The 16,364-nt window shown below is 35.0% G+C and overlaps 1 protein-coding gene across 1 annotated transcript in view; it reads left to right on the forward strand.

Annotated features, from left to right (window-relative positions):
• LOC111045930 (fatty acid synthase) overlaps nt 1–16,364 on the forward strand; it is a 53,171-nt gene that overhangs the window by 14,070 nt on the left and 22,737 nt on the right. Inside the window, exons 11-19 of the mRNA XM_039429550.1 lie at nt 251–555; nt 1,753–1,897; nt 2,509–2,625; nt 3,796–3,904; nt 4,903–5,154; nt 6,301–6,477; nt 7,628–7,851; nt 13,630–13,953; nt 15,477–15,673. Of these exons, the coding sequence (XP_039285484.1) occupies nt 251–555; nt 1,753–1,897; nt 2,509–2,625; nt 3,796–3,904; nt 4,903–5,154; nt 6,301–6,477; nt 7,628–7,851; nt 13,630–13,953; nt 15,477–15,673 (1,850 nt within the window). The remainder of the gene's footprint in view (nt 1–250; nt 556–1,752; nt 1,898–2,508; nt 2,626–3,795; nt 3,905–4,902; nt 5,155–6,300; nt 6,478–7,627; nt 7,852–13,629; nt 13,954–15,476; nt 15,674–16,364) is intronic.

The raw sequence follows: 16,364 nt of genomic DNA on the forward strand, positions 1-16,364 counted from the left end.
AAAATGGACTATAGAGCTTGAAATAGAGTTACCTCTATGCTGCTAAGCAAGCACTATATCCATTACACCATGGATCACTCCATATTGAATAATTTGAATATTTTATTGTAATTCGTATTGTTTCGAACAATTCTCATTCATTTTGGAAGTTTTGTTTCAAATTATGTTTTTGTGTGTCAAGTTGAGATGATACTGTATCATATTGTGTTGATACGGAGTAATTCACAAGATGTATTAATGTTGTTCGTAGCTGCTGCCAAACCCGAAACCCCGTACACCAAGGTGGATCAGTTCATCGATCCCCGAGGAGGCCTGGGGCACCGCCCTGGCACAGAGCTCCTCTCCCGCCTACCATGTCAACAACCTTCTGTCGCCCGTGCTCTTCCACGAGGCCATCCAGCACATCCCCGAAAACGCCGTTGTGTTCGAAGTGGCACCTCACTGCCTGCTGCAGGCCATCCTCAAGCGCTCTCTGGGCCCCAACTGTGTCAACATCGGCCTCTCCAAGCGCGGCCACGCCGACAACCTCAGCTTCCTGCTTAGCAGCATTGGAAAGTGAGTTGCTATACGATTTTCAAATTGAAATTTATTCATTTTATTCCTACAAAAAAACATAGTTTTATTCATATTTTATTCCCAAATTTGAATAACATTGAAAATATGAAAGAAGATAATGAAAAATATCTTTAGCCTATATGCTTTTTAGGTAGCGCAGATAGAGTAGTTTCCAAGTGGAAGGCAATTACTTACTAAACTATTAAGGCTTAACTGAAAGTTATTTTTGGTCATTTTTAAAAAATTGAATAACTTTCTCAAAACTTGATATTCTTAGAGAATTTTGGGTTTATTAAATCAACAATACCATGAAGAATTTATCCTCTAAATCTCATGGATTATTTTATCTCTTACCGAATTTGAATTGTTCTGTCCCAAAAATTTAAACTGTAGGCGCTCATATCTCAAAAAGTAATGATCGAAAAAAATCTTTTCCTTGGGAAACTTTTTTATTTTGATAGCTTGATGATATACAAATCGAAAAACTTTGAAAAATATCACCAGTAGAAAGTTTATTTTTAGCCTTTGCACAGCCTTAAAAATTAAAATTTATCTATTTTAATTTCACAAAAAACAGATCGGGTGAGAAAAACTGAAGATACCTTCTACTATATTTCTCCCAAATTTAGTGACTGTGAACAAATTTGTTTCTTGCAGTATTGAAATGTAAGATTTCAAGTGGAAATAGGAATAGAGGCCAGATGATATAGTGATGTTGATTAATAGGTCCTACTTATACTCTGTATGATAGATAATTAATACTTAATCTGTAGAACAAATCTTATGGTTAAAAAATGTTTAATTGAATTCAAAGTTTGAAAATTGGAAGCTAGTTTCAGGAATTACATCTACATGAATAAAACATTGATTGATTCACAACCTTACAAATTAACTCAATTCATGAATTTAAAAGAAATTTACATATTGAATCCCTTTGTGTAGATTCTCATCGTGTAGATTCCTCTTGTCGTTTCTGCGATTCTTTGGAATACCAAGTGGTCAAACGTTACTTGTTTCTGATCATTTTATTTACCAAAGATAATTCTTCACATATTTATCATCTGTATCACTTGAAATATCTATTTATTATTGTATCCTTGAAGAGGAAATACATTTAAATTGATAGTTGAAAACGAATAATTTCCAAGTTATAAGTAGACCTAGTGAGCGCTTATGAGCTTGTAAATGCCTTTTCAGAGCTTTCAATGCCGGTACCCAGCCCAATGTAGGCAAGCTGTACAATCCAGTCAAGTTCCCAGTGTCCCGCGGAACTCCAATGATCCAGTCCATGATCAAATGGGACCATTCCACCGAATGGAGTGTTGCTGATTTCTCTGGAAAGGTACGTTCAAATCCCTTCCAATCTCAATCAATACATGCACAGTTTTATGGTCGAAATAATGGATTGTAAATTCGAATTTTTAAGAAAATGATACACTTATTTAGAAGAGCTCTTTCGTTAGAAGCTCTTTATAAAAAAGTACCGTATCTTCAGAACTGATGCTTTTGTGAGGAGTGTTCTATCTAATTTCCCTCAAGTATTTCTCAACAAATAATATTTTAATTATTATTATTAAACGAAAATCCAAATTAAATGCTGTAATTCACCCCGGAGACTTCTGCTACTGCAAATATTGACAACAGGATAAACAGCTAGATGGAAATTCGATGAGCGCTACTATTCAAAAATTATCTGTCTGCCCGGGAATCGAACCCAGTACCTCGTAATTGCCGGTCAGGAATGCTTACCCTTACACCAAACTGACAATCTCTGGATAGAGATTAGTAGCTGGCTGGTGGATATTTGATGAAATTACTATATCTCAGTAATTTCCATCTGTAGAATAATATTTTAATAATGGTTCTATATAGTTACTCAAGTACTCAATTATAAGAATTTATGTAGTATTGATTTACTGGAGAACATGTATTTATTCGATATTTTTTTTGCAGGGAGGCTCTCGCTCTGGAGAATGTGTGATCGAAATCGACCTGAGCAAGGAAGCTGATGCTTACCTGGCTGGTCACGCTATTGATGGACGTGTCCTTTTCCCAGCTACTGGATATTTGGTGAGTTTTGACACTTGAATGTCAATTGAAATATATCGGATCTAGAAATAGACTTAAGGCTGATTTACACGGTACCAGTTGGCTTGCCAGCTAAGGTAGATTTACACGGTACCAGTTGGCTTGCCAGCTAAGGTGACCAATCACTGGATGCCAACAACTGGCACTGTGTAAACGGGCCACCCTAGTAACTGGAGAAGCCAGCAAGCCAAGGACGAGCCAGCAGCTGGCAGTTCCAGCAGAACAAATATCTTTTTCCACTGGCGCGCCAGCTTCATGTCAGCCTCATCACAGCTTTATACTCTTGCGGGTCATTAGCATGAAGCTCTCTTATAATATTGTCTCTGATGTCCCCAAAGTCTTGTTGTCCATCCACTCTCGAATCCACGTTTCTCGTTCTTTCCGCTGTTACTCGTTGATACATATTTTCAAAAGTTCTTCACACACAACCATAGATATTCCACTCACACACTTTTGAACGGCAACTCTGTGTGGCGTTTCTGTCGTTTGTTTGAAAAACCAAGATCTGCACTACTTTTACATAAACCACTCTCGCTGTGGAACCACACCAACACATCTGACTTGTTCCAGTAGCTGGCAACGTGCAAACAGGGTACCGCTTAAAGCTGGCATGCCAGTCGCCGCTTGCCAGTGACCTTCCAATCAATATCCAAACTGTCATGCCAGCCACTGGCACCATGTAAATCAGCCTTTATAGTAATTGAGGTGAAAAGATAACGATAATCGACAGTAAAATCGGTAATCGATAGTCTATATATTTCGATACTGATATAATATATCTATCGATATCAAGGCTTGTACTACAAAATATTTGTAGACTCTCCCAAGTAAAATATTCGAAGATGTCAATAATATTATTCTCGTTTCCGAGAAGGCACACCTGTCTTTACTCAGCTTCTTATCTTGTTTGAATTTGATGATTTTTCAAATACTACATTGTCTAGTATAATTTTAATACTACTTCTTCTTAAGGTACATACTTACATTCGATTGTAAAGTTCTGAAATGTCCGACTATCTGTCCCATCAAGTAATTTTGACTACTTAATGAGATATTTCACGCTATTATTAATTCTCCTTGGCTTGATTGGAACCTTCCGTTCATAAGTGTTGGAATTCTATAATAATTTTTGTATTTTTTCGTCATTTGTAGACTCTTGTATGGAGAACATTCGCCAAACTGCAAGGCCTTTCCTACGAGGAGACCCCTGTCATCCTAGAGAATGTGCAGTTCCACCGTGCTACCATCATGCCCAAGGAAGGTTAGTACCCTTTCATTCAAATTTACAATCACATTGAGAATTTTCATACTATCAAAGTTGGAATAAGCACAATTCCTCAACTTTATTCAATGATACAGGTGACGAGCTGTAACATGAACCTCTACCTCACAAACGGTAAAAGAGTGGCTGGCTTGGTAGGGATGTAGAGTTGGGTATGTCTCTCTCACACATCTTCTCCTTTCACTCTGCATGCATACGGCCAATGTAGAAATTGCTTGAAGTGAGGGTACCGGCTGCCGAGAGAAAACTGACCAAACTTACCCCCACCCTAAAAAAATGCAGAGTCTCATGTGGTGCGAGTCGAAGGTTCATGTTATAACTCACGGACTATTCAAAGTATCGAATTCAATTTATTGAGCCAATACATTATATACATACTGAGCCAAGTCAAACATCAAACAGAAAACAATAAGACAAGTAACAAAGTACAATAATATAACTTAACTATGAAGTTTTAACCAAAACTATAAGATCAGTTGATTACTACCGTATAATCAAAAAATTAATATCATTGAATTCAGTCTGAGGCCCGATTGCACAAAAGCCTGTTAAATTTTAATCAATAATGATTAAATGTCACGAGAACCAATCAGAGAAGGCTTCTTTGAAAATAAGTTTTCACTAATTAGTTCTTGTGGCATTTAATCACATTTGCACAAAAGCCTATCAAATTTTAATAATGACCAAATGTCACGAGAACCAATCGAAAAGAAGTCTTCACTGATTGATTCTTGTGGCATGTAATCACGGTTTAATTCAGCAGGGTTTTGTGTAACCGGAACTTAGTCATCGGTTTCAGGGCCAAGCCACACAAAGCGTTTCTCAGACAGCTCGGCAGGACAGAAAACGCTCTGATTGGTTTGGTGTTCGGAAATCAGCGTTTGGCTTGGCCCTCACAAAAGCACAAATTTTATGTTTTAGTTGTCTCTCACTTTCTATGAATTTACTTGAGTTTTGTTGTGTTTTCCTGTGTTTAGGGTCAGTGAAGTTCCTGATCAACGTGTTCGACGGCACGGGTGACTTTGAGCTGTGCGAGGGCGGTTCCGTGGCCGTGTCTGGCAAAGTGCGCCTGCCCGAGGACATCGCCAAGGAGCAGCTGGAGCTGAGTCCGCCCAGTGTGGCCAGCGCCAACATCTCACTCGACACCGCCGACATCTACAAGGAGCTTCGTCTGCGTGGCTACGACTACACCGGCATCTTCCGCGGAGTCAAGGAGTCTGACAACAAGGGTTAGTACAGACTAGAATCATCTCACCCTTTATCTAGGTTCAATCCAGAATCTATACAGTTTAAGTCCGACAGCACGGTTTAGTAGGAGAAACGAACTATAGTGAGTTCCACATTATAATGGCAGTGTCAGATTAGCAATGGTATTGCTATCCTTGTCTATCATTCAGCAAAGCGCCAGATCGTCTTTCAACAATGTAGAATTAATAAGTAATTAATAAAATATTTCATGGTATAAGTCGTTTATGTTCCAAATTTCAAGCCGAGTAACGAAAATTAAATATATTATTTTAAAGGGTGCTGGATGAATATTTTTATTTTATTTCAAGTTGATAAAATTTTATGATGGGTCTCAATTGCATAATTGAATAATCTGTTCATTTTCTTAATAGAGAACTACTCATAGCATTCAACATTCTTTCCCACTCTCTTGCATAGAATTACTATAGCCAACTTCAAATTAGGACAATCTATCGAAAAAAAATGTGAGAACATATTAAATAAAAGATTTGTTTTGAAACAAAACGCATTTTTTTTAAACAAAAGTGAATTAGAAGATTTGAAATTTAGTGGAAACTTGATAATATTTCCTCTAGATTTGTCAATCATTCATTTTTTCATGAAAATATACTTTCCAAAGAAATATGAAAATCACATATATAATGTCCTCATAATAAATAAATAAATATGATTTTATTGTTTTTACAACAACTTTACACACAAAATTACATTAAAATTAATACAGTAAGTAAACTGTAAGTCAATTAGATTTTTCAAATACAGTAATACAATTCATTTGAATGCACAAAACATATTCCTTACAGCACAACTTTTGAACAATACATAAATACAAATAGAAACCTCTTAACTCTAAGCAACAATTATTTCACTCTCAAAGAACTCTTCAACACTATAAAAGGATTTATCACAAGCCAATTCAATAATCTCGTCTTAAATTTCTTTTCTGTCTCTAATATTAAATCTGTAGGTAATTCATTGTAAATTTTTATACCAAATGTATCATAACTCTTGGCTGTTTTGGATAACCTCTGAAAGGGAATATGAATCCTATGACAATTAGATACGTATATAATGTCCTCTGTTGTAGTTTTTATTCTTGAAAAATAACTGTTGACATCTGTGAACAGGAGTGTCTGGCAAACTGGAATGGATCGGCAACTGGATCAGCTTCATCGACACCATGCTGCAGTTCTCCATCCTGGGTCTGTCGACCCGCGAGCTGTATCTGCCAACTCGCATGCAGCGCGTCATCATCGACCCCAAGAAGCACATGCAGTACGTCGAGTCTCTCCCAGAGGGCTCAGGTAAGCACCAGTTGAAAAAATTAGTTCATCAGTAAATTAGTTCGTCAGTAATTTAGTCCGTGAATAAATTAGTCCGTCTGTAAATTAGTTCTCAGGCAATGGCAGTTGCATGCGTTCATAAATTTTCTAACCTTCATGATTTCACATTTCAAACTCACTACCTGATTAGTTCCCAGCAATGACAGCAGAATAAGCCTATCAATTTTATGTATCCCTTCCCTATGGGTACAACAGAACGGTCAGATCATTATGTAGATTTGAGCTCACTATCGACCGTGTATATTTATATCACTGACGCCAAAAGTTGTTATCATTGCAAAGCTGTTTAATGGCATCGATCTTCACCGCGACTTACTCGTTCTGTTCTCACCTTCAGGCATGGTCAGCTAACAACTTTAAAACAATAAAACTGTTGGTTATTGAATTACATTAAATAGTTGTGATGACTACATCCCAATCAAGCTTCATTTAATCACTAAATAAAATATATATAATGTAACGGTAACAAAGCCTTTCAGGCAGTTACAACCTGTCCTCCCTGTCACTCAACACTAAATAACTTTTTTAAACTCAAGTATCGAACATTGTTTATCATTTCTCTATCACTCAACATCTACTTAAATCACGCAAATCTCTATTACTTAATTGAGAGATGCAAATGCTAGCTCATTATTATTAATTTATGTAGGTGGTGATTGTCAACTAGAAAATCCACTTCATTAATCTTTTTTGGGTGCAGTTGGAAGTTGATTAAAATAATTTGTACGTATTATTGAAAATTGCCATTTTTACCAACCATTAACTTGACACTTTTATCATTTCTTAGATACTGATATAAGAATATTTCCTATTTACTTAAATCTTCAAAGGTTCTGCTCTGTATAATTTTAATACGTTTCCACGCTCTGCGCTTATATTAGTGAAATGTGGAAATTCTCACAGAGCAGCTTTCAACTGTGTATCATTATAGGCATATAATCTTTCACACTGTGCACTTGATTGATTGTCATGAAAATGTGAAAATTGTTTGGTTGTGGGTGTGCCAGTTTACATGTACCGTAACATTGATATCATCAAGGCACTTAACATCATATAAAACTCTGCACTTAGATTGATTTTCATGAGATTGTAAACTTGTGTTGGTTTGTAGGTGTGCCAGTGCACATGTACCGTGACATAGACATCATTAAGGCCGGAGGCATTGAGCTGCGTGGAATGAAGGCATCTCTTGCCCCCCGTAGGCAGCAGAGCCAGGCAGCTCCCAAACTCGAACAATACGTATTTGTGCCCTACGAATCTGACAAGGTAATTATTGTTGTTCTCTTGTATCTAAATGCATCCATTGAAACTAACAATTCAATGGGGTTCCTTGCAGTAACTAATGAGTAGTTGCTATCGCACCCTAGTAATAATGTAAAATATATACCGAAAATTGACTTAGTAGTAGAAACGTTTCAACTCCCGGAGTAAGTAATGGTCAAATCTTTGACCATTGATAATTAGATTATTAGTTTGATAAAATAATAATTTGATTAGTTTCTCTTTGATATTTAGACATCGTCTGCATAAACGATTTGAAATTCATACCTTGAGATATGGTATACACCTTGCTCAATCAGTCTGATGATGTATTTTAACATAATGGCGGAACGATCTTCATACACATTCATAAATGATGGTTCAAACACTCCTAAAAACCATCAACATTTTGTATTGCCATATAATTAAGTAGAAAAAGTATAATAATAGTGTGAACACGCTGAACGATCTAAATCAATTAATCAAATGAAAACTGTTTTCAATATATCAAACTTAAAACGTAAAAGATAGTGGCTACTTCTGTGATAAATGTAAGCATATCTTTATTTTACTTTACTTACTGTTGCAGAGTATCTTTATTTTTTATTTATTAATTGATTGAAGCTTCATTGATACAATAAGTACATCGTCAAAATGATACGGAGAGAAAAAATAAGGTAACCTTGTGCTACTCGTCTCCCAAATTTGGATAAGGTTACACATAGTCCGAAATAGGTTGAGTCTTGTAGTTCTTCACTTCACAATATATCTGTTGTATGAAACTCATCTTAGCTTTGAATCTCGATTGTATAGGCTACTTGGTACCGTCTTGTAAACGTTTTTTGCTCAATAGAATCATGAGGATTGACCTTGAGAGGTTGTGAATGAAAGTACTACATAATTTCGCTCCTGGGTTTTGGAAGATTTTGTGTTATAAATAGTCACGGATAAGTACAAATTTTGTGTTTATTTCATTATTAATTGTTTCTTGATCACGTTTTATCATTTTGTTTTAGATTTTAATTCTTAATTCTATTTTAAAAAGCCAAACACCGTTTAGAGGTTAGTTTGAGGTTAGGTTTTCGAGATTTAAAAATAAACATAGATAGTTTACTTGACTAAAATTATAACCAAATTAAAATCCTATCATTTATAAATCAATTATTATTATTGCAAGTAATATAATTTCTTAGATAGGAAGATGAGCTCAAGTAAAACACCGAAGGTTAATAATAGAAATGTAAACATAGCGAGAGTACTTACGCGTTCCCAAAACCAAAATTCAAAAACGCCAAAACCAAAACCCCAGTTCTTCAAACTACTTTAGCCGAAAAAGTTGCTCAACTACAAAGTAGCCACACTAATTTAAAAAACCAATTAGAAGTAACTTTAAAAACGTCTGAGGAAGAAAGGTTAGGGATGGTAGAAGAAATTAAATCTTTGGAACTGATTATAAAATTACAAGATGAAGACCATAAAAAAGAAATACTAAATCTAAAAAATCAATGTAGTCTAATGTCGGAGGAAATAAAGAAACTAAAATCTAAATTTGATAATACTAAATGTATGATAGAACCTCCGTCCAAATGCAAAAAAATAGAATCTAACCTAAATGATGGGAAATGCTCTGAAAATGGTCGAAATAAAACGTACAGTGAGGTTTTGAAGACAGCAACCAAAAATATAGCTGAGGGAATAAAGATAGGAAAGGGAGAGTTCTGCTACTGACGTCCAGTCATGGACGTGATTGCAGTGATCTCCTTGATAAAAGATTAAAAAATAAATTTGATGTCCAATGTTTTTTCAAGCCAAGTGCATCAATTAATGCAGTTGTAGAGTCAGCTAGGGAACAAACTAAAGACTTTGATGAAAATGACTATCTAATTGTACTGGGTGGCTCAAATAATATAAATGAACCTAACTTGAATCATCTTCCTCAAGTAACAGAAAAAATCAAGGAAATTGTGCCACTCAGCAAAAAAACAAACTTAATAATAAGTACTATTCCTAATAGGTTTGATAGGCCAGAATTAAATGAAGCAATCAATTCGACAAACAAATCAATCCATAATACAATCAACAGCCTAAAAAATAAGAATTCTAAACAACTGGGGATTTGTTTTCTAAATGAAAGGCTGAAAAGACATAACTTCACTAATCATGGTTGCATCTAAATCGATCTGGCAAAGTAATCTTTTGTAATAGATTGGCAGAGCTGATTGAAAGCCGTTTGCAATCCTCTGGTTTAAAAACAGTCAAAAAAACAAATAACGATTTTTTAGTAAATTGGCTCAAAACAGGGAAAGGGAAATAGCTACAAATGCTAGAGATAGAGTAGCACAAGATGGTAAGGTTTTTAGTATTTATCATCAAAATATTCAGTATCTTCGCAACAAAATTGACAGATTAGAAGTATTTCTTAAACAGGAGGATCCTGACATTGTTATTTTCACAGAGCATGGCTTAAAAATAAAGGAAATAAATCAAGTTAGGATTCCAGGCTATTCACTGAGATCAGAATTTTGTAGAATAGCTCATAGAAGTGGTGGTGTATGTATATTCACTAGCAATGCTAAACATACCCAAACTTATGAACTGGATTTTGTTAAGAGATTTTCTGTTGAGATGGATTTAGAGGTGACGGGACTAAGGTTAAAAATTGATGATCGATTTGAGGTAGTAGTGTTAGGTATCTATAGGTCACCAAATGGAGACTGGCAAAAATTTTGTGAGCTGCTCCATACACTTTTGGAAATTACAACCGCTCGTTTCACAAATGTTATAGTAGTAGGAGATTTCAATACCGATTTTGCCAGGCAGGATAAAATGACAGAGGATATTAGAGATATTATTAATATGAATAATTTAGAAATTAAGGTCCACGAATATACAAGAGTAACTCGAACTTCACAGACAATTATTGATAATATCCTCACAAATATAGAAGGTTGTAATGTCAGGTTAGGTAGCTCAGATCTATCAGATCATAACTATCAAATTTTAGATGTTAAGTTGCAGGGCCAGAATCCAAGCAGAAAAAAAACTTTTGTGAAAGAAATTCAGCAATATGAGCTAGGAAATATAATTGTTTGAAGCAGGAACTGCTTCAAGAAAATTGGAGTAGTGTTTATAACAGTTGTAACCTAAATTACAATATAAGCAATTCATTGATACTCTAAGATTTCACATTAGTGTATGCTGTCCGATAAAAAAAGTCAAAGTAAAAAGTAAATTAAACAAAGTAGATGAATGGATAACTGAAGATATCTTACTCAAAGAAATATTGTTAGGGAAGCTTATGAGGAATTTAAATTAGTGAGGGATGTTCCGAGTGAGGTCAAATACAAATGTCTAAAGAAAAACTATGCAAAAGAAGTGAGGAAAGCTAAGTGTAAGAAAACAGCTGAAATATTAACAACTAGTACCAATTTTAACTCTGCTGTTTGGGAGGTAATTAATAGAAATAGGAGAGCAGCTCAAAAGGATACAGTTACTAATGTCCCTAGGATAATCGATGAACATGGAATTATATGGATGATAGTATAGACATTTGTAACTTTTTCAATAAATATTATCAACAGGTTGCATATAATCTCCAAAAGTCACTGAACACTAATACTTATAATACAACTACATTAAATGCTGAGCCAATTGAAAAGGTATTTAAATTTCATCCATTATCAAGAGATGAGTTGTCAAGAATAATAAAAAATTTGAATAACAAAAAAACAGTAGGATTGGATGGGGTCTCAAGCAAAATTTTAAAAGAATGTGAAAATGAATTACTGGACCCTTTATTGCATCTCCTTAATACTTCACTAGAGCAGGGTATTTTCCCTGATGATCTGAAACAAGGAAAAATTTTGCCAATTTTCAAGAGCGGTGATTCTGAAAGAGTTGAAAATTATAGACCCATTAGTATTCTAAATGTAATAAGTAAAATTTTTGAAAGAGTAGTTTTAAATAGGTTATTGATGCACCTGGAAGAAATTAATTTCATATGTGATGAACAGCATGGGTTCCAGAAAGGGAAATCTACTAAGACTGCAATAGTATCCCTTGTTGAAAGACTAATAGATATAATAGATTCAGGTGAGAAGGCAGCCGCAATATTCTTGATTTATCCAAAGCTTTTGATTGTGTGAACCATAGAATATTATTGGAAATACTAAAAACTGTAGGTGTGAATGGTATAGAACTAAAATGGTTTGAATCATATCTCATAGGTAGAAACCAGTGTGTTGAGCTTACCAAGGTGGATGGGAATGAAATAGTAAAAATTAAATCTCAAAAACTGGAGGTCCAGGCTGGAGTACCTCAAGGCTCAATTCTGGGTCCCTTACTGTTTCTGTTGTATGTGAACCAATTACCAAAAGAGTTAAAAGATCACAGAGCTCTGTTGTTTGCTGATGACACATCGCTTATCTTTAACAATTATTTATTAGATAGTCTAGAAATAAATGCTTTTACTGGAGTACAGTCAATTGTCCAATTCTTGAAGCAAAGGCAATTAACAATAAATAGTAAGAAATGTCAATTCCTACAATTCAAAAGTAAATATAATTCAGTAGAGGATAGAGAAATAAATGTGTTTGTAGAGGAAAATGAATTAGACCAAGAAGAGAAAGTAGCATTCTTGGGAATTTTATTGGACAGGAAATTAACATGGCATCCTTACATTGAGAGGATATGTAATAAGATATCATCTGGGGTATTTGTCCTGCGGCAGCTTGCTAGGCTGAATGATAAAAAACTACTGTTAACTGCTTACCATGGACTTATACTATCTCATATTAGGTATGCTATTTTAGTATGGGGTAATTCATCTCAACAAAATATGGACAGAGTGTTTAAGATTCAAAAGAAGGCACTCAGATGTATAGAGAAAGTGAATAGGTTAGACTCTTGTAGGCCTTTATTTAAAAAGCTTGGTCTATTAACTGTGCCATCTTTGTATGTATATGAAGTTGTAATGCATGTGAAAAAGAGTGGTGTGATCCAGAATTCAGATGTTCATGAGTATAATACGCGAAACAGAGCAGATTATCATATAATGGGTCACAATAGTAGGTTATTTGAACAAAAACCAGATTATATTGGTAGGAAATTTTATAACAAGCTACCTCAAATCTTGAAAAGTAATGATGATTTGAAGATTTTCAAAAACAAATGAAAAAATATTTAGTTGATAAAGCTTTTTATAGTGTACAAGAATTCCTTTCAAACCTAAACTAGGTTGAATCTCTTCTATTTAATTAACTTCATAATGTAATATTTATCTACTTATGTATGTGTTTTTCCACTGTTATGTCTCTAAAATTGGTGTTGCACCGTTGATAAATATTAACAGAATAATTTTTTACAGAAACATTGCTATAAACAATTAAGCATGACTTAATCAGTCATAGAGAGGATTGTATCCAAATTTATTTACCACGACTGTAATCTGTATCAATTTATTTACCACATTGTGTATAAATACAATGACTCATTGACATGAGGAAAGGTGCAATAGTTATTTTCATCAGTTACTTGAAGTAACTTAATTAATCCATTCCAGAGTATAATGACAAAGCAAAGCCAATCTAGAAATGAAAAATTCCAAAGCATATTAAGAAGGAGAAGAAGGGTTTTGGGAGGAGGGCTTTGGAAAGGAGGTCCCTTTTAGTCGCCTCCTACGACACTGTGGGTATATTCTGGTTTTCGACAAATTCTTGAGTACGATGTTCGACTCGTTTAACCCTCCCTCCAAATGTCTACTTAATTTTAGGAAAATCGTCAAATTTAGCATAAAACTCTCCTAATGGTTAATACTGTACTACACTTGATATCTAATAACTAATCTGACTATCTAATAATTCTTTATTATGTGATGGATGTGATGGGCAGGTGGAAATGGTGGTGCTGTCTGACTCAGACGAAGTGGCCGCCTCACTGGAGCCACTCGGCGTGAAGACAGTGAAGAAGAACCCGGCGGCCGGCCCGGTCGACCAGAACTGCCACCTGGTGGTCGCCTGCGACCAGATCGCCGCCACCGGTGTCGTCGCCAACATGGCCGCCGCTCTCAAGCCCGGCGGCTTCCTGTTGTTCGCCGAGAACAGTTCGCCAGCCCCGGCCGCCATCAAGCAGACCGGCCTCGAGGTCGTCGCCAAGCTGCCAGCCGGCAGCAAGACTTTCGTCCCTGCTAAGGAAGGTAATTTTCGCATTGAATACTTTACTTGAATTCATGTAAAACATTGCGAATTGCAGAAGTACTTTGACAAGTGCTTAGAAGTATATCACTAGTATAGTATATACTGTTTATTACTGAAGTACAGTATATTACTCAATCACTTTGATTCAATTGAAGGAAAACATTGTGATGTAAAGAAAAAGTAGTAGAGGATTCCTCGGTAGTCTGAAGAGAGGAATGGCATTAGTTGAAGGAAAACACCGCGAATCACCGAGGAAAATAGAAGAGGATTCCTTAGTAGACTTGGTGCCGGTTTCACAAAAGCCGGTTAAATTTCAATCGTGATTAATTCCACGAGAATCAATCAGAGAAGCCGTCTTTTAAAAAAGGCTTTCTCTGATTGGTTCTCGTAAAATTAATGAAGTTAAAATTTTACTGGTTTTTGTGCAACCGGGCCCAAGCTTGAAGAGAAGAATGGTTCGTCTCTAAAACATCAGAATCGATCGCGTGAAACCGGGAATAAATATAATTAGAATAGTCATCAAACTCAGAAAAAAATAGTTCAAAGAATCATAGAAATAGTAATCTATAAGATGTAAGAACTATGTAACTCATAGCTCCGTATGATCGTATTTACGAGTATTACTACTTAATGAGTTAAGATTGAGTTAGTTTATTGTTGTGTTGAATTTCCGCTTTAAAACACCAGTTATGTTCAAACTTGTATGGATTATACTGTACTTTGAAATCAAATAATTATGGGCAGTTTAAATGTATGTTACTCATTTATTCTTTTTCCAAAGTTACGCTTGAATCCTTTATTTATATTTTGGACTCAAAATTGGACAAAACTTATGAAGTGATAAACATAACCTATTTTTGGACGATTTCTTTCCAAATTAGGGAAAGGAACAGCTTTGGGCTTTAAGCCTGTTGTTCCTCTCCCAGTCTAGTTCCTTTCATAGTTGAGAATGATCTTCAGAATAGATTAACAAGATTGTGTAATTGATTCAACTATCCGTACTAATCTATACAACAAAAGAATAACAATCTAGAATAAAAAATTATTTGGAATAGATAGATTAAGTAATGAATTGTTTTGCTATTTTCAAAAACAATAAATCTTTTGAACAAACGTGTATCAGTATATTCAGTTTTAAACCGTCATTATTCCTTATTGCTGATTATTATACTACTCATTGTTTATTGTATTATATGACACTCACTTATAAGATTAAGTGCAGGTTGCACAAAATCCGGTTAAATTTTAATCGTGAATAATTCCACGAGAACCAATTAGAGAAGCCGTCTTTCCAAAAAAGCCTTCTCTGATTGGTTCTCGTGAAATTAATCACGGTTAGAATTCTTTGGCTTAAAATGGCTTTTGTGCAACCGGGTCTAAGTTTTGGAGATATACTTCTTGATTTGATTGATTTATTGGAACTGGAGATTTTCTAAAGCAATCTCATTCTTATTCAATCCATGTTACATTGAAAGATGTTGATAGAAAATGTTGTTTGACTGGCAGGTGGTTGAGAAGCCAGCTCCAACAGTGATCAACGTGACCGAGAAGAACTTTGAGTGGGTTGAAGATCTGAAGGCTGCACTGAAGGCCAGCGAGAACGAGGGCAAGCACTACCTGCTCGTGTGCCAGGGAGAGGAGACCACTGGAATGGTCGGTATGATGAACTGCATCAAGCAGGAGCCAGGCGGCAACAATGTCAGGTAATTATTTTTACAATTACACTAAATACGACTTCAAATTACGAGTGAATTGATTATGACTATAAACTGATAATATTATTTCAAATTAGGGATACGTACAGTTTTGGTCGAATGCCTGTTGGTTCGATTTCATTTTCTATTAATTACCGTCGATGAATGAATAAATGACATCCTCATTACAACTCACGATTGAAATCATATTATCTGCCAAGTCAACTATTTCCAATGCGGTTTCCCTTCTAATATTATTTTCCAATTACTTTTCAAGTCTCCAATAATGATTCATTTTCCAATTTTATATTAACTGTTCCATCAAAATTAATTTATAAATTAAATGAACATAATCTTTTTAATACTTTTGTAGGATTTGTAGGCTATAGTTCGGATTTAAGGTATGATTTGAGAATGAATCGCTATTTTCTCACGATTTTGGGGGTATGATTGGAGGATGAAATCTCATAGAAATGCTGTAGTTTTCTATAAAGTGTGTGAAGTTTTGACTCAGATTTTTTTAGTTTTAATAAAAAAAAAATCAGAATAATTACTGTTCTAGATTTTTTTAAATTTTAGACTTTAATAATATCCATTCAATTCAAAATTTGCTGGTTTTATGAGCTTTGAAGAGTGTAAATTGCTTTTGAAAAGTGAAAGTGATATAACCTAAACTTTGATTCGGACAGTATAGTATAAA

This window comes from Nilaparvata lugens, chromosome 5 (assembly GCF_014356525.2).
Source record: "Nilaparvata lugens isolate BPH chromosome 5, ASM1435652v1, whole genome shotgun sequence".
Classification (NCBI taxonomy): Eukaryota; Metazoa; Arthropoda; class Insecta; order Hemiptera; family Delphacidae; genus Nilaparvata; species Nilaparvata lugens.